Here is a 27934-nt window from a genome sequence, read left to right as displayed (position 1 = left end):
ACAAATACACACTTGCCTCAAAGGAGTCCATTTAAATCACAAGACACCTGCTCTTGTCATAGCCATTGGGACGCCCCCAAATACGATTCCAGCCCCCAAGTTGAGCGCTCCAACAACACCGGCTCCTCCTCCTCCACCTACCCGCTCGCCGTCGCCGTTTTTTGGGCAGACAACTCAGCTGAGAAAGGACTGAGCAGTCACCCAAACAACAGTTCAGCCGAAAGAGACGAAGGGGCATGATAGTCCACTTCCTTTACCGAGACTGATCTGGTCAATTTGCTAAGGTTCCTGAAGCGGGTTTTCCAAGTGCTTCTCCCCGGGATCAGAGTTCGTCACTGCGGACAGGATGGGCTGCTGTAGCGGCCGGTGCACGCTTATATTTATTTGCACTTTACAATTGGTAAGTGATGAGTATTTGTTGTTTTTGATGGAATGAAAATAGCACCATTCCCCTACATATATAATGATAGTCATTTTTACATTTAAAGTGGCAATAGAAATATTTCATCATGTTTCTATCTTCAAGATGGAAATCAAACTTCATTAAATAGTTAAAATTATTAACTACAAACTGCATGCGATTTTTGTTCGTGGACTTAACCTTTAATTATTCCTTTATGATTCAGGTTTAGCTTATTTGGTTTGATGTTGTTAAACATTGTTTTGGTTGTAGAGCGACAATTTTACAACTGAAGTTATCTGAAGACACTTTGAATGCCCAGTATATCATGAAACACACTCATCAGAAAATCAAATGAACCCTACATCAGCAATCTATGGATGCAGAGTGTGAAGATAAGAGATTGACCAAAACCACAACTCAATGGATGGTGGTGGATTGGATACAGAGTCCTGCCAATAAATTCAGCATAAGGTGGTTTCTCTACTAGCAGAACCTTACTGGATATATTGTGTCTTGTTCTTGCTTGTACAGAAACCAGCATATGGCGGATTTCTTAATACTTGAACAAGTGGGTACAGGAGAACTACATCGTTTGAGGTTTTAGGATGGTTGTTGGTGTTGAGCAACATCTCAGACTTGACCGATCAAGTCAGCATTTGTAGGCACGTTGAACCTCTTTTTTCACTTCTGAAATGATTTGGGGGCAAGTTCATGCTTTCATCTACTGTGGCATTTGATTTCTTATAAAGCGTTTCTTTGTGATGTAGCTTATGATCTTGGGCAACTCTCACAACTTTGTTCAATATTTAATTTTGTTAGTAGTACACCCATTGAATAGTCTGCTTGTGGTGGTGTAAAAACTTAGCACACTATCACTAACTCACACAAAATAGAAGCCCACTTTTAGGCAGACACCCTTCGTTACACCCCTCCTCTCAGACATCAGACCTCATTAGTGGGAAGGACCATTTGTTAAGAGGTTTATAAAGCTGTCTGCAAGCTTCCTAAAAAGCCCCTTAAGTCTCTAGGAAACCACTTTATTTTCCCAAAGGCACTATTTCTGGATGACCTGTCACTTCCTGTCTACACATACACTCATGTGCACGCTTGTAGATTTCTGATGAGTTTACTTGTGGTAAACCTTGAATGACCTTTCAATAGTTAACCAGGATGAATGTGTGTGCTCTCATGAATATACATGCCAGAATGGGGCCCCGCTTTTCTTCTACGGAAAACTATGCATTGACAATGAACCATGTTATTCCCAGACCATGGCGGGGTAAAGTCACATTAACAACACAACATATTTGGTCGCTCAGATGTAAAAATAGCTTCTGTGAAGCACCTCTTATGCTAATTATCTGTCCTGAGAGCTTTGATCAAACCTCTTTTGCCGTCTTACCCATCGCCCTAATTGAATTGTGCTGCACTTTTATTCAACAGAGGACTGTGCGCACAGATTCCACTCTCTGTTGACGGAAGGTAGCTAATAATGAGGCAGTATTGATCGAATTGTCCTCGTTCTGTCCTCTTTCAAAAGACTAACTCTTGCAGGCAGCAGGCCTGGATGGTTGTCAGAACCCCAATCAACCCCAGTGAGCGGCCATTGCCGAGAGGAAGCTTGGGTTGCTAAATGATCTGTTTGTACTCACAGGAGCCATGTCATCTTTACTGTTGACCTTAAAATGACCTAACATGGAAGCATTTTCCATATTAAAGAAGGACTTGATCTACACTAATTTCAATTTAAATATCAGTGGGCAACTAACAGCATTTTGGTCAGGGAAATGGTCATTTGGCTGTAGGTGTTAATTTCAGTATGAATGGTGTCTCTGTGCAAGGGTATTGAGTGATAACCATTTGAAAGTGTAGCCAACACCGTGGCTGAAGTCAGATTGGTCAACCCGTGACCCTGTGAGATTAAGCAGTAGGGTAAAATTATTGAATTTATATAAACTGTACTATACAATATTTTTGTCCATTTTGCAATGGCAAGCACCCATTCTACTGAAGTCTCTGTGGCTTTGAGTGTGTATGACACTGAAAATTGAGGACAAGCCTGGTAAATGAGGTGGTTTCGTCATCTGAAAGTGTTGGAAGAGACAATGCTTCTTTAGGCACCTCTCAAGCTTCAGAAAAATGAAAAAGACTTCAAAGCATGATATTTCAATTTGTCAGGCAGGTGTCGATGTTTCCAAGGAAGCCAAAGAAACTGTTAATAACAGTCAGACTCCATATTTCCACAATTTTTGACTGATGTACAGCAGCAATCGAACTCAGTAACTTTGTAGTGAAAGTCTTTGAGCGAGTTCAGTGATTCCAAGAAAGTTTTTTTTTCCTTGAGTGAGTGAAGCAGATCCTGACAAGTGTTCTCTCTGAAGGCCTGGGTGTTATCATTTGGCATATTGTCATCTCCCACACATTACAAGCGATTTAGGCTGTGTTTACCCTCACTATGCCGCATCGTGCTTATACTGCTAATTCTTTGCTAAAACAAAGGCTTATAAATGTTGTTGAATATTCATCATGATTTTTTGGATGTCTGTCAACATTTTGTCCCTTCATTTGCCCTGCTTTCATGCAAGTGCGCTGGAGCTACACTGATGAATAGCCCTGTCAATCGTTCACTTACTGATATCCGTACATTTATATTGTTTTAATAGATTACATTAATAATGATGTGAAACTGCAATCCAAGCTCTCTGGTTTACCAATAAGATTCGTAGACTTCATGACACTATGAAGGTCAAACTTTTAAACTTTGTGTCTTTTATTTCCAAGTACTGTCAACAGCAAGAAGGGTTCAAGAATGTGTGTTCTTTAATGCTGAATTCTTTTTGCCTAATAATCATGAAACACATTTGTTTGGCACGGTCAAGGGGATTTAGTAAGTAGGCCACTAGAATAGATAGAATAATTGGTTCACTCACCATTAGCACTCAAAGCTTCTCAGAACAATGAGCCATTGTGCTCTGAATGGTATGATTAATATTTTCTTCCAATTACATTCACTTCAGCTGTTGGCATATACTAGACAGCATGCCTATTGAAATTACCCATGCAGGTGTAAAATGTTTTGTGGCCAGAAAATCCATGGTGGCAGACAATCCCTTTTAAATTATTATAGCATTGGATTTAGTATATTTGCATGTAAAAGAGTATTGTAAAGAACCTGTGCCCGTTTAAATACCAAGAACAATTTTTGAAATGTTTTTTTTCAAGAGACAAGGTTGATTAAATCCTACAAAAAGCTTTTTATCTCCCTTATGGGCTCTTTTAGAAATACTTTATTTTCCCATCTGTTTATGTCTCTGTAGGTTGTCATCAATTATAGCTCGGCAATGTGTGGCCTCAACACCTGAATAATTTAATGTATATATTATTTTTTGTGTGGAAAACCCTATCCATTTCGACACGTCTCGCTGTTTCTCTGAGTATGTCCACTTGTATTTATTAGTTGTGATTAGTTATGAGGGGACTTGATGCAGGCATTGTGGATTGTAATAATTTACACCCTAAACATTCACTTAAGAAAAGACAAAGAAAGGTCCTAACAGTACACTAGGACCACCAAACAATGTTGTTTAAACAGCCTGTTGTGTGGGTGCCTCATGGCAAGGTGACTGAATAATAAATCTTCTTTAGTTGAGTTTCATGAGCCACTCTCAATCCCTTGATGTGTCATCATTTTACTGGAGAGTCTAATGCAACCTGTGTGTGAGACACTGCATGATTATAGAATGAGAGATCATGCTCGAGCCCCAACATGTACTGTATAACCTTGGTTAAAATTCAACTTGCTCTGTACCACCCTAGCCCCCCTCGCTTTCTTCTCTATTTTCTCTCCCAGCTGGGATCACAGGTTTGAATATGTTAGAATTATTGCTTACAGTGAAATTCATCAGCAGATACATATACTCAACTGTGTAGACATTTTTGGTTGGTTCTCTTCTCCTTTCGTGTCGTATTTCAGTCTGGTCTCTCTTTAATAAATATTGCTGATCAATAAACATGAATTAGTTTTCCTTAGTGAATGTAAAACAAACACATAAGGCTTAGGGCAGATCTCAGTTTACACTGATTCGCCGAAGGCGCTGAGACAAAGAAAAAGTGATCTTGTCACTTTTTCATCACTGCAGCAATATCGCCTCAATCTGCTTGACGTTCACCGAAAGACTGCAGAGAGACCACAGGGAGACGATGAGATTGCCAGGCGCTTGCTGAGCACACCTTTTTCATTGCTCAATCTTCGCCCAACGATTGCTACCCGTTTGTAAAGGGCGGGTTTACAATTTGCAAACATACTTTGATCAGTGTGCACATGCAGTCAAAGATGGTTCGAATAATACCTTCTTAATCCTCGGGCTTCTTTCCAGCTTGGAAATATTTTAAGCAAGAAAACCCTCTTACGCATCAGGCTTTGAGTGATTCCAAGGAAATATCATCTCTTTATGACTGTCCCACCCAACATGCCCTCCTATGACCAATTACACTTTTAAAGGAGTCAAGTGACCAAGTCATTAATTATGATGAGATAACCTGTGTTAGGGAAATCCTGTGTGTGTCTGGCCATGCGCAAGGATGAATAAATGTGCCTGTGCGTTCCACATCAGTGACACCGCAATATTACCTTATAATGGAGATAAAACTAGAACTGTTTGCGAGCCCATTTCTCTCTTTCCATTTCAGTGGTTGCAGCAGTGTCATTTGTTATAGGAGGGCATCACAGGAATTGCTTTGTGTGCACTGACAACCTGGATGACTAGATACCTTGACAGCTCTTACTCTGTTGAAGGGCTGAAAAAAACATTCTTGAGCTTTCTTGCAAAAATGAATCGCATATTATGTGGAATGAGCAGTTGTCACCTATTATTCCTCTCTAATTATGTTGTGTCTCAAACAAGCATAAACTATAATATATTCCATGTAATAGCTTTTCCTTAGAGGTGGATTAAAACACCAATTGACTCACTCAGGTGGAAATGCTGTGAGATATTTGCTGTTGTTGAGTGCAAGGTCTTAATGAGAATTTATGCTAGGACAATTGAAATTGCTGTCTGTCAGTCGGGCCACACGCTGCTTGCTATTCAGAATATGCTATATAGAATAAACAGATTGTTTTAGATTCATTTGGCCAGTCACCAGTTATGTTTTTTTTAATCTTCACAGGCTCACTTTGGCTCTAGGCAAAATAAAAGTGGTGCCACGTTACAAGTACAAAATTTTAATGAATGAAGGGGATTACAGTGACTGGACACCAATAAAAAAATTGTAGTGATATGCAGTTATTGATGTGTTAACCCTACAAGACCTTTATTATGTAAATATTGCAATAAATAATATGACCGATAATATTGACGTGTGTTCAAAATGGCCTCATACAAACCTTTTTGACCTGGTTGTTTATTTCCTCCTTGCTCACATTTAGGGCAAACGTGTATGTGACAGAATACTGAAGGATAATAGACCTTAAGCGCTTCAAGATACTGTAAATACTGTCTACACAGTGTAACCCACTTGATATAAATTGTAATAAAAGTCCTTGTGTAACAGTTTGGTGATTAAATATACTTTGTATTTGTGGTTTGGATTGTTATTTATAACGCTGTGACATTTTGCTATTAAAGCACCTAAATCACACTGAGATATCAACTCTTATGGCCTTGACCTAAAGAACATATATCACACTGGGGTGAGGTAAAGTGCCTTATGATGACTCTCAGCTTCTTAATCCTTTTATCGGCTTTGTGTGTGAACAAGCACTACTATGGGCTCTCTATCTATTGATATATATTAAATTGTCATTGGGGCCAATGGAAGACACACACACATTTATACTCTCCAGTGCTTCCTGAGAGATGTTGGGTAATTTAGCCATATGAGTTAATGATAGTGTGGGTGCATGTGTGGGATCTTTCTCGCCCTCAGATGGATTGCTGTCATTTCGATGGACTATTGAATTATGGGTGATCTGAGAGCTTTACGACTGCACTCAGAGGGGAGATTTGGCACACGCGCACCTCTCTCACGGCTGTACATCTTTATCATGTCATGCCTGCGCAAATTATTTTGCATTACCTGCAATCCTGCACACAGGCTAAAAGCTGATAATGGATTTAGCAAAATTTGATATTTTACTTTTTAAATTCATCTGACTAGTGTATGGATGGACCTGCACTATGTCCTACAGCAAAAATGCAACTTTGTCATTTTTTTCATCTTGTAATGCCTCTTTTTGTTTTACATGGTTCTTAGTTTTATTGGACGTCACTTCATCCATGGTCATTTCCACCGTGACTCTACAGTTTCTACATGAAGGACTGATATCGCAGTCTGGCAATACGTGTGTAGGCCTATGCAATATAGCAATATAAATAAATACATTGCTATATTTTTAAATTTGATATAGAGGTAGACTACATCGTATAAATTGATATAGTTCAATGTGTTGTCAAAGCAGTATTTATTTTTTTAATTTGACCATTTGAGCAACTCAGGATTATTTGATGAAAGGTGAAGGATTTATATGTCACATATTTATATTCAGCCTTTATTTGTCAGGATATTACTTTGGGTACATATCACCCAGCTCTAGTAACAGTATTTTCTTTTTCATTAAAAAGAACTTGCTCATCTGTGTACACATTGTATGAGGTGGAGTACTCTTGACATGTCGTAATGTAATTGCACCTTCCGTCTTTCCCCTCATCCATATTCAAGTCTGTATCTTAAAGTGACATGCTAATACAAAGCGAAGCACAAGTTCCTCGAGGCTCTCACATGCGCGCACACAAATATGAAATCTTAATTAAATGATTTGTGTTCTTTACTTGGGTTTATCAGCAAATGCCAGTTTAGTTGAAAAGAACTATTCAGCTGCCTTGAAAATTTAATATCGCCTTTTTTACCCCCACAGAGATAGAACAAAAGTAAGGGATTCATATTTGCAATGTAAAAGTGGCTCTATTGAAATGTGTGTATCTTCAGCATACATGCAAATCATTTGTCAATGTGAAAACAATTTTTGAAGGTTTTTAGCAGATCCTCTTCTCCTATAAAGTGCTCTCTTTCTTCAAAAGGCTGTTGGCAGAAAGAGGAAATTGTGAGATTTTCTTTGGCTCTGTATTAGTTGAATCAATACATCTGTCATTGTTTATTTTATAAAATGTCCAGTCCAGGGTGCTCCCTGAAGAAGTATTAAACTGCTCCAAAAGCTTGGCTCATTATTGAATTGACAGCCAATTGCTGTGAGATGAAAATAAGGTTTTCAGTCATTGAGTGTGTTCTTTGGCTGTGAATTATGTGACTTCCAAACCAATAAATATTCCCAGAAACCTGAAAAAATGATTAGGTTTTTGATTATAAAGTTTGTCCCTTTTCCTTTTTGCTCTGCAGGTCTTGGCTCTAGAACGGCAGGTCTTTGACTTTCTGAGTTACCAGTGGGCCCCAATCCTAGCCAACTTCTTCCACATCATTATTGTCATACTTGGCCTCTTTGGGACCATTCAGTACCGTCCGCGCTACATTGTGGTGGTGAGTGCGAACAATTGAACTAATTGCCTCCTATGACAATATAGTCTTAGTCATTTCTCCTGCCAAACCAACTATTTTCTTTCCATTTACACATGTCTAGAACAGGGGTGCTCAATACATTGATCGCGATCTACCAGTCATTTGCCAACATACTTTTGGTAGATATCCTGACAGTAGGATTTGAGCCAATGTGCTTTACGCGTGAACGATGTCTCGTTTTACAGCGACATCGCGATGTGTGCATGCGCAATACTCACATTGCAAACGTGTGACCCATTTTGAACACGCATACATGACTCATTTAATGAACACATCAGGCTGGGCTTACTTCATATGTGTGAAGCCAACAGCCTCACCTAACATAAACGAGCTGTGCCAGCTGCTCGTCAAGTGATACATCGATCTTGGACACTTCAAACGTGTGGCACAATGCCTCGATCCAGCATGGTGATGAGTCGTGAGCTGTCGGTGACATGTTAAAAAAGGTAAATCGCGTGAGGTTGACTTCTTGAAAAGTAGATCTTGAGCAAAGAAATTGTGAGCACCACTGGTGTAGACTGTCTCATAGTCCTTGTCCTTCATAATTATAACTTCTTGTCACCTTGTATTAGTTGAGCGCCAACAGTTTTTTGTCCGTCAAATGTTGTCCTCTATTGTCAAACACCCTTAAATCTTTGTAACAGTAATAATTATATGTAATTAAAAAGGGAGTCGGGGGGCTTGTCAAAACAGTGGACAGTTAAGGTCAACTAGACAAATAACAATCATTTCTGTAATTATTAGTCAATGACTGCTGTTTCTCTCCATCATGTTTGCCTTGCTTTCTTTTGTACTTTTATTCATTCATTCATTGATCTTCCATACCGCCCATCCTGAAAGGGTTGAGGGGGTTGCTGGAGCCTAACCCAGCTGTCTTTGGGCGAAAGGCAGACTACACCCTAGACTGTTTTTTTGTACTTTTATTCAATTTGTATTTAACGATAGTTGTTCTTCTGAGTCATTTAAAGCAAAAGGTGTTTACTCAAATAAACTTTGGATTACTTTGTTTGAAACCATCATTACAAATTGACGCTCTGGCAGCCTTGCGAGCGATGATTAGTTTTTCCCCCCAGCAATTTTGACAAAGTAATGTGTTTTGTTAAGAAAAAGAGGAGGTAACATAGATAGAATTGTTTGAGTTTGAGTTTGATTTATTTGATAAGGGACAGCACATATTAATGAACATATTTATATTCATGTTAATGAACATATGTATGTAAATATGTAAGATTGTAGCCGAGGGCTAATTTCGATCTTTAGTCCCTTTGTGAGGTAAGATGTTTCAACATATGCAGTATGGTTTCACTGAAGTCATGCTTGTCTGCCTGCATTTCATTCTGCATGAGTCAAAACGTTCACAATGTTATAAATCTCTCTTAATGTTACTGAACAGTGCACCACTCCCGACTGTCAGCAGGTGAATAAAGGAGTCAGGCACTTAGATATGCTCTAAGTGTCTGTGTTCTACACCAGAAATAGATAACATTTTGATATAACTGAATAGAAATCATGAATTGATATTGGGTTCTGCATACATACTGTACTTCCTTAATTCATTCTCTGCCATTGACAAAAATTGATATGCAATTCATTTAAACTACTCATTCAGTCATTTAAACTGGGAAGAATGGCTGGCAAGGCTCATGTTTATATATTTAAATATTATTGAGTAACTACTTTGTTTCATGTTTTGTATAACCATAGAGACTAAAGCTGTTTATTCTATGCACACTGATGATTTTTCTTTCAGTACACGGTTTGGGCGGCAGTCTGGGTGGCGTGGAACGTCTTCATTATTTGCTTTTATCTGGATGTTGGCGGCCTTTCTAAGGTGAGACTTTTAACTTGGATAGGTATGTGCACAAGACAAAAAGGAGTCTTTCTGAAAATGCGAGTTAATAGCAACAGGTGACTCTTACAACCAAGTCCGACATGCATTATATATGGTGACAAGCTTGTGAACAAAGTCATGAAGCCTTTGATTGATTGCTGCTTATCTGAAATAAAATATAAACCTGGTGTTTTTTTGTGGTTCCTTTCAGTGAAGATCAGCAAGTTTCATTGGGTTTTAAATGATTTGTCCCTTAGTTTTTTTCATTTAAAGGTCATAAATGTAGATAGATAATCATACATAGGACATGCGCTCTAAGACTGTTATTTGACCTCACCGTATCAACATGCATTTTTTTCTATAATTATCTAATGGTCATATCTGCGGAAAAAGTCATCTGAATAACAGCTTTTATCTTGGTAAACCTGTGACTCGAGTCACTCACATTTCATGGCACCATGAACAGCCGCCTCCCTGCATATTTTCCACTGATGTTCTTAAATATTTAAAACACCCCAATTAAATTCTTCACTTCTTAAGCAACCTCCACCTATTGCCCCGAGTATTGTTCTTTTGCCCAATTGGCTGCCAATCATTGACTCTAATGAATTTACACATCCAATCTCACACCAACGCAAAACTCAAACGTACTCAAACTCTAGTCTCTCGGCTTTTGTGTGACAGACTTCAGCACCATCGAGTGCGCCTTGTCTATCACTTCACTCCACTATCAGCGCCCCCCATGAGTGTGTGTTTGTATGCACTGTATAATGAAGCTTGTAGGGGCCAGCTGCTCGGGGCTGAGACTGGGCATTAACCCAACAGATGGAGCCAGCTTGGGCTCCCAGCCTTGCATATGGCGGCCAGGGGGAGAGTTGGCTAATGGAGCCTGGATACACATGCACACACTTGAAACACACCATTCTTTGAAAACCTTGACACATTTTATCATTAGACAGAGTCGGCTCATTCTGCAAGACCTGCCTTGCACAACCTTGACAGGATGGTTTGAGAGTTTGTATGTGCATGTTTTAATAATCAAGCAAGACCCTTTCAAGCGGGGGGGAGGTCATATGGCACATTATCCGTCACCTCCTATTGATCTCTTATCTCATCCCCCATGGTGCAAGACAGACTGACAGACAGGCCCCAGCTTCTCTAAACAAGCCTTTAACCAACACAATCCTCTTCCCATTTTTAGAAGTAATTATGTTACCATTGAATCTGAGGTCAAACCACACAAGAGAATGTATTTCCTAGTTCGCTCGTTGTGATTATAACACAAAGGTCTTAAGTGAGTATTTTCACCCCAAGCATGAGAATTAATAGGTTTAAACCCTTTGAGATGAGTCATCAGATTTATTCTTAAATGAACAGATGTAAAAGAAATGCCAGCTGACTCCCAAAGAATCCAAAATTACAGCTCAAATATATTGAACTAAACTAATTAAATTAATGTTTCTTATGATTTGTCAACGTAATGGGAAACATTTGAAAATATTTTTTACTGAAGCAAAAAAGTATGATTATATTGAAGAAAAATAGCAATTATTTTGAAAAATAAATAACAATCTAAAAAATTGGGTAGACCAGTTTGTCCAAGGCCAGAATAGTAAACAATGCCCTTGAAAAAAAACACTCAACCCTATATTGTCCGTAGTTGGTATGCTATCATATTGCGTGGCAACATTAATGCACCCTGACTTGACGATTATACATTATTTTGTTTTGGGATGGATGAAATAAGAACATGTACTGTATTGTGCATGATGTATCAGTGTCAATGATAAGATGCTTCTAGACAGCTTTTTATAATGCATGTCTTGTCACGGTAGGTCAAATGGGGTCTTGAATTGCTGTATTGACTGGTGTGAGTGTCTCCACTTGTGGGATTATAAAGCTGCTGATTAGACATCATTAGGGCATTAGGAGCATCGTTTTTAGACGGCTGACTTTGAATCTTTGAACCGTGAAACTAACCTTTTATTAATTTGACACCCATGTGCCTAACTCTATTGAATGTTCATGCGTAATACATTTATCCACACATCTCTACCACTTATTCCCACAAAGTTCTCAAGGTGTAGGCCCTATACTTGCTAGCTATGGGCAGAAGGGGGTATATACACCCTGAAGACAATGCTAATGGCAGGGCAGCCAAAAACACAAACATTACCTATCACACACACTAGTGATTTTGGAGTTCTCGGTCCAACTACCATTTTTTTTGCTTTTTGGAATGTGTGTTTGTATGTGTGTGTGTTCATGAATGGATAGGGAGAGTGTGCAAACCCCACACAGGAATGCAGGAGCCCGAATTTAAATCCTTGATACTTGAACTGTGGGGGCGTCATATTAACCAGACAGCTGTCATTCTTTGTGTATAATACACATATATAGGTTCAATTGTATTGGTATTGATGATATTAATTGTGCACGGAGGGTTATGTTTTCCTTTTAAATAATAAAGTTTTTAATGTAACTTTTGATTCTAACTTCTTAATGCATTTCGTCTTTTGTATTGTCTAGGAAAACCGTACCTTTTTTTTTGTTTAGGGTCTATAACGGATCTCCAAACAATTAATTTGGCAGTCCCCCATGTGTTACTCTAGTGTTGAATGCATTACAATTACCTATTCCAATACAATGCCAGGAAGGTCAACTGTTTCCTTCCTCAACAAATAGCCTCTTAAGATGGTAGCATTTCAACTGCAGCAAAACTTCTGGATGAGCACAGTTCCTCACCTCTCAAATGTTTTGCTAGTGTATCTTGTAGATGTGTGGTAGTAATGCACTCTGACATTTTGTGTTCACTGCTGTGGGAAAGAAACTTAGTTTTAAGTAGTTGTAACCTCAATCTTACTTTGCAATGACAATATAAATCAGATGAAATGAACACAGGCAACATTGTGTAGCAGGGTAAAAAAAATGAAAACACATCTCATTACAGCTGTGAATAAATAATAGCGCTCTTGTTATTTTTCCCCCTATTTTTCCCCAGGACAGTGACCTGCTGACATTTAACATCTCCGCTCATCATTCATGGTGGAGCGAACACGGGCCTGGATGTGTGAGAAGAGAAATGCCACAACGTGAAGGGGTCCACACTACTGAAAGCCACTCTTATATCACTGTCATGGGCTGTCTCATGGAATACCAATACATTGAGGTCATGCACAGTGGGACACAGATACTAGCTGCTGTAAGTATCCGTTTGCAGTTTCCAGTCATAATTAGGTAATGATAGACGATAGTTGAACCATTTTAACAACACTACATGTTTAAGAGCTAAAGTGAGGTAGGGATTTTACAAGGCATTTCAATAATATTCTTATAAAACTAAGTAGAAGTTTGTTTGTATCTCAGGATTCTGGCCTCTGATTCATGTATTTCTTTCCTGAATGGCATTGTGAGATACTGAGTCTATTGTAGAAAGCGCACAATGTGACTCAAGGTAAAAATTAAAAAATAACAATAAAAATCTTAAAATGAAATGACTCGTTCCAAGAAGACAATTTGCTGACAGTCGGAATCAGCTGTTAACCTACAATTTGGAAGGTTCTGGAAATGAAAGGCAGTGGATTGAAGAGGTTGAATATTACTCCTTTAAACATGTAACATGCACACAAATGTGACCTTGGGAAATTTAGGCAAACCACATTAAAATCAATATCTACTCAGTGGCAGAACTGACAGCTGATCACACTAAATACAAATGTCATGTCTGCCTCAATCGTTTGTTTATTCTTTTTCCCCTTGCCTCACCCAACACAGTGTATCAGCAAAACCTTTCTTCCTTTCTCATTCTCCCTCCCGGATGTCAAACCATTTGACCTTCACGTTTGTCAAAGCCTGCCTATGAGTAAAAGGAAGGAAGGAACTCTCTGCTAGCCTGCTTCACTCCCCCTCCCCCTGTTGTCTTCATTTCTCTCGGGCTGCAGAGGCACTTCCAAATTTGTGTGAAAGTCGGGCTAGTTTAATGGCCCCCATGAGCCTTGCCATCTACTATTTGTTAAGACTGGTTTTGCCTGTCTTTTTGGGTTACATCACACCATTCAACTTCATGAAATAGCATTTCCCCTCAAACACTCACCCCCAAAATCCACCAATCGGCACCATCCGACAAGTCATGGTTCATCTCAAAATGACGCTTTATACTTCCGTTTTAATGTCATTCATCACTTGGATTTATTCAAATTAGATGAATGACAAGTTTTTTTCAATAAGAACATTCAAAATTCACTCTGTAATTTTGCTTCCTGTTAGTTTTGAGGCATTTTAATGTTCCATGTTAACTCATTCGCTGCCATTGACAGCGCAGTTTTGACTGCATGGTGGGAAAGAAAATGACTGCGAATAAGAAATGGATTCTAGTTTTACAGCAGAGTCATAATGCAACAGAAGCGTAGCATTTTATGAATGTCTTTGTTTTCTGAAGAAAGTCAGAATGATGGTTTTAACCCCTAATTGATCAAATAATTATTAAGAATTTTGTATAGCTTAACACTAAAAATGCTTTTCTAACCGATGAAATTATTCATTCCTCATAGACACATTTTGATGATTGAATGTGCTGTGTGAAAATGCAATAAGCCATTCTGAGCTGGCATATACCGTGACCCTCATTAGCCCTATGTGTATACACTTAGTAGCCTTTTTTTCAACCCATCTCAGCAGCTCGTCCTTTTCTCTTTCGCTATCTCACTCTCTCTCTCTCACTTGTTCTCTGCGCAAACAAACTGAAATTTCTTTTCACCCCCATCTGTAATATCAAGACTGTGTCTGTCATGTTTTGTTGAGGTTTGGTGGTTGGGTGTTTTTTTCCTTGTGTGTCCGGTCCGCGTGATTGTTCATGAGTGTCACCTGGTGTGTCTTTTCTGGCTCAGTGTGTGTCCTAAGTGTAGGTTATTGTCATCAACCCCTGTCTGTGTATTTAAAACCTGGGTCTGTCGAGCTTGGGAGTATTTTTTGTTTCGTGTGGTGTTATGTTGCCCCCCGTCGGTGTGCGTTTTCCTGTCCTTGTTTCTTTGTTTAGTTTTCCCAGTTTTAAGTTTGTAACCTCCAACTGTTTATACACATTGGAAGCACTTGTAAACCTTAAAAGCTTTTTGTTTGTTTGTTTTCATTAGCAGTGCTTTGTTTATACCACAAATACCATTTCTAATTATGGACAAACGATTAAACCACGCTTGTAAAAGTAGACCTTTGATCTTTTGGCCAAAAATCCAAAAGGTATGTTTGGAACTAACACAACAGTGTCAATCACAAAGTGAAGAGAACTGTGCCGCAAGTGAAGCTTTACAGATGTCTGTCTTTAATTATATGGAAGTGGGTTGGTAGTCAACTAAACATTTCAAAAGAGCAAAACAAAAGAGCAATCAGTGTTGGCACAAAATTCTGCTAGAAGGCAAAAAATGTCGAGGAAAGCATACTAGAAAAGTTTAGTGTATTAATGAGAGGTTTGACTTCCATTATCGTGAGTTTTACCTTAATTAGTCATCTATGACCACATCGACATCTCGGATATAAGATGGAGATTGAGTGTTAGAGGTTATAATATGTTCAAAACCTTGCATTATAAAGTGTAATACATTTAGATTTTTTTTCTTGTCTAAATCCCAAAGTTGTTGCATGTTCTACTGTTGTCTAACCAGGTTCTTCCGCTTATGTGTTCACAGCTTGTGGGCTTTGTGTATGCCTGTTACGTTGTCAGCGTCATCACAGACGAGGAGGACAGCTGTAAGTAGACAAACCTCTTACCCACTTAACACTTTTCACTTTCATTTGTCCATTCTCTTCCAAAACCTAGCCTCATGTTCAATCCATTTGTCCATATTTTATTCCCATTTTTCCTTCTTGCTTGTGTAGAATTCTGATTTTTATCATGTACCTTTAAGTCCAAATTTCACTGATAGTGGTGTTTTTTAATATGTTAGAATTACATATCCACCCAAAATTGCACATGCCCCATCTCAAATAATACCACGCTTTGGTTTGAGGTAAATCCTTAGTGTTAAAGGAAGGAACTTCATCACCTAAATGTGTACACCACCTTCACACAATGATGGAACATCACGAGTTGACCTTTATACTCCACGTGGAAGGAAATGGTGGAAAAGGAGGTGGGGAAAAACAGTATATGGGCTCCTCAATGGAAGCACAGGAAGAAAGAGGAGAAGGACACTTGTAATGAATGACCCAGCTGCTGTGAGACAGCGGGTCAAAGGCCATCTTTGGAGAGAGCCAATCAGAACAGGAAGAATTTGATCAAAGGGTCAGCGAAAGTCATAAATATCTGATTAGCAGTAAGTCAGGACTAATAGCTAATTCCTTATGCACGAAAGTATGCATTGTTCCTTTTAACCAGTCTTTATGACCTACTTTTAGCAGCTGAATGATTCTGCAAGGATTAGGTGGAATTGTATGAAGTTTTTTAGGTAGGAAGGGCTCATTGTTGGAGTACTGCATTCTAAACGTTTAAAGGCTTTTCAGAGGTTTTAGAAGATTGATGGCTGCTCGCCGTAATAATGACTTTTTCAGACACCCAAAAAGTCTGATGTGATTCGAAATACACAACACAAGCTAATTGCACGTTAAGAATGGGTCTCTTGTAATTTGGTGCGGTCGTGTATGTTCGTGAAAGACAAATGGAGAGCAACTCAAATGTTTATTTGTATAGTGACATACCAGAGATCTGTTGGCTGTGAGCTGTTCACATTTTCCACAACTGATCCCCCCATCATTTGACGGTACCAATTAAGCACTATGGACTCCCTAATCAACCTTGGCTGACTGTGTCATTTCAGTCTGACCAAAACCTAAAGATGCTCTCGAAGCATGTTTACACGACAAGGCCTCTGCTAAAAAAAGTAATGGTCATCCTTCCTTTGGTTCTGCTCTGTTTTTATATTCCGTAATTACGCATTGGATTTGCAAGGTTTATGGATCCCGCTGTACTCTAGAAATACAGCACCAACAATGTGACATGTTTTTATCTACAGTTGCTTAATTGAGACTGCACTCTGAATATAATTAACATATAGTTGGTCTGTGATCTAGACTGAAATGCAATAAATTGCAGCTGCATCACTTCGAACTGCAAACCCTTTTTATATTGTAATCAGCAATGTCTGTGCGTGTGCGCGCGCGCACACACACACACACACACACACACACACACACACACACACCCCTTGTCCTGGTGCTATCGTGCGCTTGGACCAAAAAAGGTGCTCTCATTTTCCATTCTCATTTGATGTGCAGATTAAAGCGCTTCTCTGCAGTGAACACTCTTTCTGCTCAGCAATTCTCCCCCTTCCCCTTCTTTTAACGTCCTCCTTCTCTGAGGACTTTCATGTTTTTAACTACGTGGATGTTCTCTTTGCAACATTGCCTAACGCACAGTATTGTCTTAATAGGAGAGTTAACTTGGATTTGGAACTCTAAAATTCAGAATTGGCATCTTATCAATAAATTCACATACAATAATTTGGTCACTTGTTAAATGACTGTTTGATTGATTGCCTTGTGGTTCGTATGAAAGTGAAAATTGGATCATTTTTACTACTCAATAGTCAAGGTCACTAGTACCTAGTGTTTAGAAATAATGCTGAACCTATAAACGTTTTACAATAACTCTGTATAATTTTACAAGAACAAATGCGCAGTATATTATCAGTTTACTGGACTCAAGATGATTGTAAATGCTGCAGTTGTTATATGTTTATGACCATTTGGGCTTTTGTTTAGCCTGGACTGCTTGTAAATGGCTTAACCTTTGTAGGAAAATCAGTATTTGGTTCTTGCTTTCTTTTTGTTTTTGTTTTTTGTTTTCTTGGTTGTTCTTCTCCTTGTGCCCTGCGATTGCCTGGCCACTAATTCAGGTTGTCCCCCACCTACTGCCCATAGTTAGTTGGGATAGCCTGCAGCACCTCCCTCAACCCTTGTGAGAATAAGCGGAATGGAAAATGAATGAATAAATATACATGAATACATACATTTTCCATACCGCTTATCCTCACAAACGGGGGTGCAGGAGCCTATCCCAGCCAACTATGAGCGCAAGGTGGGGGAAACCCCGAATTGGTGGCCAGCCAATCACAGAGCAATGATTTATGTATATGTGTGTGTGTGTCTGTGTGTGTGTGTCTCTGTGTGTGTGTGTGTGTGTGTTAATCTCAGCATGTGGCTGAGATCATGTTTGTGTTGCACGTGAATCTTTACACACTTATCAGCGACAGGCAGACACACCGTCAGCGCAAGTGATGGGGAAAATCTTCTTTGTAAAGTAGGTCACGGAGTGGCACCGCCGAGCACCAAGATAAGCTCACCTTAGCTTGTCTGCTAATTATATTTGCTGCCCTATGTGCTGAGTCACGACTCCAAAAAATCCTCCAAAGCACAACTATGAAACTAAAAGGATTGGCATGTGGCCCGGTGTCCCCAGGTGATTAAGGTGCCAACGGGCATTTTACTCTAATGCTTTCAGAATAGCACAGTGGCCCAGTGATTAGCACCAATGCCTTATAGATGTGAGTTTGGGGGTTCTGGCTATGCTTAGGTGTTCTTTCCTTACATTCAATAGCCATGCCGATCTTGTCAACTGGAGGCTATGGACTATTTTTTGGTGTGAATTTTTTGTCGATTTGTGCCCTCTGATTAGCAGGTATCCAGTACATGTTGTACTGACCCTTTGTGATGGATTACTCTATATATTCATTTAGAAATAATATATTGGCATATCTTATTTGTATTGAGTACATATTAGAGAATACAGCAAGTCATAGTAATTCTAAAATGGTTGCTTGAGACCTCAGCCACAATTTGGGTGGTAGATTCACATGTTGCAGGAACGTACATTGAGTTCACAATACAGATCGGTATTGACATTTCCATCTCGGTGGATAGGCACTGCCTCATTGCACACTCGGGTAACATCGGTCATATGCATTTAAAACAACTATGTATCATATTGCCCATGATGAAACAATGCAAAATTTTCAAAATTATTTCAAAATATTTCAAATTGTGAAGTAATCTTAGAGCCGTTCAAAGTTCGAAGTAATACTATATTTCTATTATGTCACTGCATTTTCATGACAATTTTAGCAAAGCACTAGAGCTGCATCAAAGAGGGCATGATGGTTACAGAAACAAGCCAAATGTGAGTGTGTGATGGACTGATTAAACAGTCACACAGGAAAGGGCCAGGCCCTTCTTGTAGCTCCCTTTGGCTTCTGGCCCTCATCCTGGAAACCTATCAGTATTCAGCAGACCACCACAAGCTCTTCTTATCAGGATGGACCTGATCTGGCCTGACTGTAGTTTCCGTGATGGTCATGTCTGTTTTCCCCCATTGGTTGGGTTTGCAGGATGCATCTGTCCATTTTATCTTGGACAACTGTTTGAATTGCGCTTTCATGAATCACTATCGTCAGTATCCATTGTTCTTTTCCATGTGGTGTTTGCAATTCTAGTCTCAAAACTCTTTTACATGTGCCCCTTCAGTCTAATATCTCTGCTCTCCTGTCAGTCAAACCACAGCATGAAAACTTCCGCACTCTGCTCTATCCTGCTTCCGCCTTTGTTTCCCCTGAACATCACAGAGGCGGTTCTTTAATCTCTGAGATGTCTCTCATCTCAACTGGACAATCAGCTGCAATTTTTTTTGCTCCCTTCTGACAAAGCCGTGGCTGGCGAATCAGCGCCTCACCTCTAGCCTGACCTTTGAAGCGAGGAAATAAACGGAATGGGTTGAGCTTTTGCCATGTGGCCGAAGGTCACCTCTGTGCGTTAGCGATAAAAATGTTGGTTGTTTTGACAGCTGGATATTTTGCAACTCTTTCCGTGCTCATTCTGACTCAAAGCAAATCCACTAACTGAAGAAAATGTGATGTGTTTTCAATCTTTTTTAGTATGGGAAAGAGGATTTGTGACACTAAAAATATCTCACTCCAGACAAGATTAATTTGTTGAAGGACCCCATGCTTGTATGGTTGCATGTCAAAAATGTCACAAGCCAAGTCACTCATATTTCAAAGCGCCACTGAATTATGCGCCGAATCTTCTCCTATTTTTCTGTATGTTTTTGCTGTTTTCATGTCATTTCATGATTTATCATTGATATTAGCTCTCCTTTTATTTGTGTTTTTAAATCATTCCATCAGTCATTATTTTGATTTTTTTTTCAGTTGATTTTATTGGTGGATTTGAGCCATTCCCACTCTACCATGTCAATGAGAAAACATCTCATCTCCTCCTAATGCCAGTCTCCTTGTAAGTACAGATGTGCTGTCAGCCATCCATGTGTGTATATGCGTGTGTCAAGGATTTCGAAAAGGAACAATGAGCAGGCGCATGTGATTGTTCTCCTTGCTATTAGTGGTTGCATACATAAGTCACTTTAACATCAAGGTCCCATCCGCACCTCAGGGTTACACATTCCATCTTCCCCAAAATACTCATCAATCTGAGAAAAATATTGTCTGGTTCACTTTTGAGAGAAAATTATAAATAGTTCCTCACACAGACTCAGGAATTTGGCTTACAGTGTAACAATTATTCATCAGACACTATATGCAGTCATATAACACTTAAAATAAAAAAATAAAAATGAAAAGAACGTACACAATACAGTTTAAAAAACACACACACTTATAAAATGTATTTGCTTTTGCAATATGCCTTGCCTCACTACCCACAATGACTAGTTTTGAAGCAATTGACTGAACATGAGCAATTATGACCTAGTCATGGAATACCTGAGCAGCCAATCGTTACATTACTTTTGTTTTCTTAAAAAGCCATATGCACTTTGCTAGTAAAGCTTGATAGCATGTAGACTACTATAGACTCCTCCATTTCAACGTGTTTCCATGTATTCTCACCAGGTCTACGTAAATAGAAGACCATCCTGCTGGGAAGCGTCACTGACATTGTTTGCTGCAGTTTGACCTATAACTGTAGTTCCAAGATTTTGGGATGTGCCAGAATTAACTTCTTTCACATTGCTGTTTTAAGTACTTCAAACATGAAACCGACTGATCGACTGCATGGAAAAACAACAACCTTTTATCATCTCACTTTTTGTCAGTCTCCAGTGAAACAACTCGATTCATGTTTTTATTATATTACATCATGGGCTGGTGTGCTGTGGACATCCCATCAATACAACTGTATAGGTGAGCATTTCATCTACCAGCTTGAGATTTTCCAGTGCATGGCACTGGGTCTGAGGGCTGTGTTCCTTTTGCATGACATTGCTGTTTTAGTTTTGTCAGATTATGTTTGTGGTGCTGAACGACAGTGGAATCAACAAACCATTGTGCAGTCCCTGTTTACTTTGTTTTACACATAAACAGACAGAAGGAACCCAATCACAGGGACAAGCATCAAATTAGAACATGTAAATACCTGAATGCTGGCAGAGAAATGAATTTAATTTGATGTAGATTATTTAAAATATGCTTTCTAATTTATATATGCCAATTTTAAAAGTTGTATTTCTGAAGTTATCCTCTAGCCCAGCTAAGTGGCTGTTACTGAGTTTTGTGTTTACAGGGGATAAAATGCTGGAATATTTCAATTAAATTCCTAGATAGACGGCCTATTGTTAACGAAACTTCAACAAATGTTAGAGATAGAAATAATTAAGAGGGAAAATCATATAGTTGTTATTGAGCCATGGTGTCCTTGCCATGCTCAGTTGGTCGTTACGTTCTTAATGTTAAAGACTTCTGATATTTATATCTAACGTGTATACTTCATTTTGTTTGTATGAAAATAACAATGGAATCAGACCATTCGTCAGCTTGTAGTAGTTTTGACAAAGACATTTCATTCTTGAAACGCACTTTTCTTTGCCCATGATGAATTAATATGCTGTCGTGGGAGACAAATCCATTGTTGCCTTACTGCCCTCTGGTGTTTTCTGTGACTATGTGCAAGAGCAGAAATGTTTAGGTATTTTTAAAATATGCGGTCATGAGTATTGTTTTTGTGTTTTATTGGAGGGTAGGGGCGTTAAAATTCATTTTAAAGTCAGATGCAATCGCAAAGGTTATGTTATTTTAAACTGACATTTATTTTATGCCCAAATGCTTTCAGCGCACTGTTTATCATTTGAGATTTGGTCTCTCTTGACCTCTGCATTGCAGATTTAGGAACAAGGATGTTAACCGTATGTATTTTTATCTGCTCAGAGACAATTGTTTTCTACTCTTGGCAGCTGATTGTCAGATTTGGGAAAATATTCTCATTCCCAGGGGTCTCCGAACCGTCTCATCCCAATGCTTACTTACTGGCCCGACAATGAATTGCAAATAATGTCTGTACATATGTGAATGAACATTCTTGTCCAATGTTTTCCCAACCTTTTTATTTTTTTATTTGTTTTTTTAGCAAAGACATGTTTAACATTGGAATAAACATGTATGAACAGTTAAATGTTAATAATCTTGTCTCAATTTACTCACAAATTAACTTTGTGAAATCTGCCTGTTCGATAGTATATCAGCAGGGAGCCATCACTTCAAGTGATGTACAAACGGCCACATAGACAAGTTGTTTTAAAACGTTTTATTTTCATGTAAAGACGAAATATATACTACTTCCAACCAATTTACAAGTTTCCCATGACAGGCCACTGCACCGTGGTTGGGAATCACTGCTCAAATCTAGTGTGTAAATCTTTTTTTTGTCAATCAGTATTAGAAATAAATATTACAGAAACGTGTCTCCTTGTGCCCTGCGATCGGCTGGCTACCCATTCAGGGTGTCCCCTGCATCTGGCCCGAAGTCAGCTGGGATAGGCTCCAGCACCCCCCACAACCCTAATGAGGATAAAGCGGTTCAGAAAATGAGATGAGATGAGATGAAACGTACTACTTCCTCTCGGTGCAATATAGCTTCTTAAAACTACAGTATTTGTGTCCTAAATTTCCATTGAAAAGATGTTCCATCTTTGTTGGCATTTTTGTTTTGTTTTGTTTTTTGGTTTGTTCTTTCCATTTGGTGCTCAATATTGCCCAAATTTAATCTGTATTCTTTTTTAACAACTAGCCTTTGTGGTCATGTAAATAAGTTGGATGATTAACAAATTTGTTCTTGCAAGTTGTCTCCTGTCATTATTTAAAAATCTTTGCAAAACCACATTAAACTCAGCACACCTTTTCTACGGAGCTTGAAATGTTTATTGTAGATGATATTTAGTAACTGCTAACTAAACCAGTAACATGAGAGTGAAGCGCTATTTGACACGCAGGCTGTTGATTGCATCACGGCACTTTCTCAGGACATGAAAGCACGAACGCTGCCTCTGATGACGGCCCGGCATATGGGGCAATGACGCAGGCTAGCGGCGCAATCACCACACACCACCAGATGACCACAGGGGATGAACACAATAGATACCAGCTTGTCCATGCAAACCTTGCACGTCCTCTCCTCTTGCAGCTGCCGCAAAAGCTCTTCGGGACTAGGATCTCTATCTGTTCAAACAAGATAGAGCATGTAAGAAGACAAATCCAGTATTGCCCAAAAGTTAGGGAAAAGACGCATTGGACCTTTCTCTCCCAGTGGTGTCAGCGTCCTCACGTCCCCGACACTAGGGTGTTGCCTCCCGTCAGGCTCTGATGTTATAAAGTCAGAAAAACATTTTGGGCTCATTGCTTCCTAACAGCATATTGGACAGGCGGTTAGGATTTTGGCCAAAAAGAGTTCTAAGGTTTTGGCATTCCAGTTTAGAGGCTGTTTGTTTTCCCCATTTCTGTGGGGGTTCGTTTTGTTTATGCTCCTTGAATCACTACACAATTATCTGGGCATAGACTATATGAGAATAACCCCAGATTGTGCCAGATCTCTAATCATGCTTCTCAATACAGGATTGGGATAATCTGGGGGGTACTCGGTCGTTTGGTCGCCGGTCTTTTGGTCGCCCGGAAGGTTATTGATAATTACCATTTAAATCGTTGCTCAAATTCCCTAAATACAAACTGCGAATTATTATTTAGTCATACTTAATGCCCTATTAATTATTAGGCTAAAGAAAAGCTCCAAATTTCCCGTACTTTTATTGTGTTTTGTTGGAGAACTTGTTAAGACCCTGACTGACATCCCTTCCTAAGGGGACAACTCATGTACATATAAACTCTTATACACTCACACGTCCACTCAGTGAAACTGCTCAGGGCCATTGTTGGCTTTTATTGATGCATAGACCGTGTTGTTTTACCTTGTTTTGTCGCCGGTCTTTTGGTCGCCCATTGTTTGGGTCAGGGCGACCAAAAGACCGCGACCAAAAGTCCGGCGACCAAAAGAGGGCGACCAAAAGACGGCGACCAAAAGACCGGCGACCAAACGACCGCACACGAATCTGGGGTGCCACACACTACAAGAATGTCTTGGTCCAAACATGATAATGAATAATAATAACAAAACAGAAGCTGGAGTCTCATCTTTACGTGATGTCTTAAAGAGACTATTCAGGTCCAACATTGACCTCTCAATGTTGCAATTGAATTGTGTTCCAATCAAACAATTGACACAGAGGGAAAACTATTCACATTCACTTCTACAGTGAACATACGCACTGTGGGACTAAGTCTCCTTGGCAACAGTATAAGCAATCCTTTATTGTGTTGGTCAAACCAACACCATGCTTTTCTAGTCATGTTCGATCACATTCAAGAGGAATAGTGCAAGGAATGTTCCTGCGGTCCCAAAATTGTACCTCTGCTCTGTGGCCTTCTTTGCTCGTCCTCCTCTTCGGCCCGTAGCACATCACTGACCAGGTTAGACACGTGCGAGTAATGTTGGCCTGTCAAAAGGTATTTGGTCTGGACCAGACTCTCTACTAGGCTGGCTTCAAATCCCATCTGAAGTACCGTCTGCACCACTGGGGAGAGCATGACAGACGACGCTGCCAAACCGCCGACCACTTCTGGGGATGACAGTGACCAGACAGGTACAAATTCTAACTGATAACTGACTTTGACATTGTAAGGTGTTGTGACACAAAATGGCTGAAACTGGTTAGACACATACCAACAATCGGCTCACATTTGACAGTTTTTCCTTCCTTGCGTACAACGGTAAACATGTTTGATTCTCACTTTTCTCTAAAATATTATCGAGGGGTTTGTTAGAGTAAATTGTGTTCTCACAATCTTTTGAAAAATCTGTTCAGGATTGGCAATTGTAAAAATGAAACCTGTTCAATACCGTTTTCACGTTTCACGGCCACCGTTTTCAGTCAACACCGAGCTCAGATGTAGTAGAGACTCCGTTGTTATAATGTGAAAGACAATCAGAAAGCCATGGATGCAGAGGGGGAACTGACTATGTTGAGGAAAGTTTGAAACTGCAATGTCATTACCAGAAAACATAAGTCTTTGTGGCTTCTTTGATGTCTTCTTCTATTACTTTTTCCATCAGAACACGCTGCCTCCCATAGGTCAGTGTTATTACAGTCATATGCATGTTAGTGTCGGTCATATAGTAGTAGTATATATATATATTTTTTCTTTTTCACACATTTCAATGCTAGCTCTGATATAGATTTGAATATTTTTGTTGTCAGGTCATCCACATGCATCTACCGATTTACTGTAAACATCTCAGGTCATTTTGTGTGCTGTAGTTGACGGTTTTTTTTTACCCTCAACAATCTGCACACAATTCACTCTGTCTTTCATGCTGTTGTACAATCCAAAGAAAAGTGGCACCAGGCTGTGATCCAAATCATTCAATCAACTGCCTGCAGCCATTATTTACTCTTGACTAGTTAGATGTTATGGTGCAGCCCGAGCTCTCTCCTTCCATGTGAACAAAAAGGCAGCATGTTTTTGTTTTGCTTTGTCCACATATACAGATTACTGTTGGCATGTAAGCAAAAGAACAAACACATCCCCTTGTTTTTCCTGAAACGATTTCATACCATTTGTGGAGCCAATTTCTCTGCCCGTGGATGCCTGTGAGCCACCCTGGTGAATTAAAATAGGTTAAGAACTCAGTAAATCACTTACTGTTTAATAATGACAATGGGTCCAGAATTCCGAATAGGGACAGAAAAAGGGCCTCACCACAGTCTCGCCCAGATGGAAATGAGCATCCTGGATGTTGTTAACATATTCCTGTCCTCTTGACTGAATGACAAATTCACACCTGAAAAATGACATGTACGCATTATTGTACTTGCTGTGACGGCATAAAATACATTTTAAGCGCTATGTAGATGAGTTATTAAGATGATGATGTGTTATTACCGTGGGAACCATTTTGCATGTTCCTGCCAGGGGTCATCTCCTGGCTCCCAGTTCCTCAGCCCCCCATCGCAGTAGTAGCATTTGACATTGTCGCTGTGACCTATCAGTAGAGACCCGTTGCAAAAGACTTTGTTAATTAAATACAATCGGATCGAAAAGCAATTCAACACAAAAAATAGATGACCTTTCACTTTCCAAGAGTTACTATAGTCGTTAAAGAGACCATACATGTGAATGTGGGTTTGAATGCTTATTTGTCAATGACACTGGATGTGGATCATTTTACACTATCATCTACATAAAAGTGCCACCGAACGTCCCAACTGCTTTAGCAGCCCCGTTTAGTCCAGGATGTTCTCTTCACAACATCATGACTCAGCAGAACAATTATGACCTCTCACAATGAGAGGTCAGTCTCGTACCGACTGGGTCATAGCTCAATATTTAAGCAGTAATGTGGATATGCAAATGTTGCTTTGTGTATATAATATAGTAGGGCAACATAAAGGACAAGGATCACCTGTGTAGAAAAATCCAGCCCTGGCAAGAACATCCGGCTGGACTGAAGCATCTGTAGGCCAATTGTGGAAGGTATTGAGTCGGGAATCCTCCCCCTCCATCTCCGGGTACACCGCTTGCCCTGCCGTCCCCTGGTCATCCATCGTCAATCTCTGAAGCTGGCTCAACAGTTGGCCATCCACCGAGTCCGGGGAGCCGTTCAGCAGTGGGATGTTTCCCACGGCTCGGCCCAATATGAAGCTGCATGTGGGGAAGTGACGCTTGTGTTCAGCGGCCGGGCTGTCTCCTTGTACCCAGCATCTTAGAACACCACCACAGCAGAAACACTGGACTTTATCTCCGGGACCTAGAAAGAAGAATCCTGCCTTGGCCAGATCTCCGCATGCAACAGGAGCATCCCTCGGCCAGCTCTGAAATGTTCGAAGCCTCTCGCCTTCTCTGCGCATCTGAGGCTCCTCAAGAATGTACAGCATAGTACTTCTGTCATCTGTCATTGTAGAGTGTGAGGATATTCCTGTTATTGTTTGTGCTGTGCCCCGCACCCCTTCTGCGGTCCATAGTGGAGCACACACTGAAAGCAAGTGGCACACACCAGTTCAAATACGATGTTCTGTGGGGGCCTGCATGGTGGGCTATGGGAACCCACATTCTGGAACAAAAAAAACAACACCCAATGCTGGAATGTGTTCTCATTGGTCACTCACTGATTGGCTGTCAAAACATACCACAATGTCCCCCCCCCCCCCCTTAATTACAAATCATGCCAAACATTTAAAATAAGGAATTTTCACATTTTAATCCCCCCGAGGGGAAACGTGGATAAGAAGAAAAAGCTCATAAACATAGAGACTGACAACACTTGTTTTATACAAGTATCTACCTCTACACTTTTGCTCAAGACTGTGAGAGTACTTTTGCTACCTCTGGTCGTGAGGTTAATTAACCCGTAATAAGGAAAGTGGCTACTGTTGGTAATTTATTTCTGGAGAACCTGCATTTTGGGCGGGAGAAGCATCCATTAAGATCAGCTAAATTTGGCCCAAGTGTTCTCCAGAGTCAATAAAAATTAAAGGGGAAAAAATGAAGCAAAAGAAGACTTTATTTCCTGCCGTGAACAATTAAGAGCTTGTTTCTCCATTAAGCACGCACCCACATCATAAAGGTATGGTGTCCACATGGACAAAAATGTGATGTCCGCATATGTGGAAGATTTAGATTTTAAAATTAAATATTTAGTTCTGTATTTAAACATTTAGGTGTAATGATTATTATTTAGAAATAATTACTGACGATACTAAGGGTAGGCACAAGGAGACAGACAACCATGCACACTCCCACCCATACCTA

General features: G+C 39.7%; 2 protein-coding genes across 3 annotated transcripts; one reads left to right on the top strand and one right to left on the bottom strand.

Annotated features, from left to right (window-relative positions):
* On the top strand, positions 1-22916 carry LOC144079430 (sodium/potassium-transporting ATPase subunit beta-1-interacting protein 4-like). Of its 2 annotated transcripts, XM_077608207.1 has the most exons (7): positions 3-400; positions 7799-7936; positions 9726-9806; positions 12808-13008; positions 15485-15545; positions 19997-20081; positions 20696-22916. In XM_077608207.1, the coding sequence occupies exons 1-7, from the start codon at positions 347-349 to the stop codon at positions 20703-20705; spliced, it is 630 nt and encodes a 209-aa protein (XP_077464333.1). In that variant the 5' UTR covers positions 3-346; the 3' UTR covers positions 20706-22916. The 2 variants fall into 2 exon arrangements, with proteins under 2 accessions (XP_077464341.1, XP_077464333.1); XM_077608215.1 differs by lacking the exon at positions 19997-20081 and having other exon boundaries at positions 1-400.
* A 57-nt stretch (positions 22917-22973) lies between these two features.
* On the bottom strand, positions 22974-27693 carry birc7 (baculoviral IAP repeat containing 7). Its single transcript, XM_077608191.1, has 7 exons — positions 26589-27693; positions 26069-26168; positions 25886-25967; positions 25741-25786; positions 24535-24744; positions 23369-23434; positions 22974-23293 (listed from the first exon to the last, which is right to left on the bottom strand). The coding sequence occupies exons 1-7, from the start codon at positions 27079-27081 to the stop codon at positions 23094-23096; spliced, it is 1197 nt and encodes a 398-aa protein (XP_077464317.1). The 5' UTR covers positions 27082-27693; the 3' UTR covers positions 22974-23093.
* Between the last annotated feature and the right edge of the window lie 241 nt (positions 27694-27934).

Source organism: Stigmatopora argus, chromosome 1 (assembly GCF_051989625.1).
Source record: "Stigmatopora argus isolate UIUO_Sarg chromosome 1, RoL_Sarg_1.0, whole genome shotgun sequence".
Taxonomy (NCBI): domain Eukaryota; kingdom Metazoa; phylum Chordata; class Actinopteri; order Syngnathiformes; family Syngnathidae; genus Stigmatopora; species Stigmatopora argus.
Note: the sequence above shows the minus strand (reverse complement) of the source record. Positions and strands in the feature narration are given on the sequence as shown.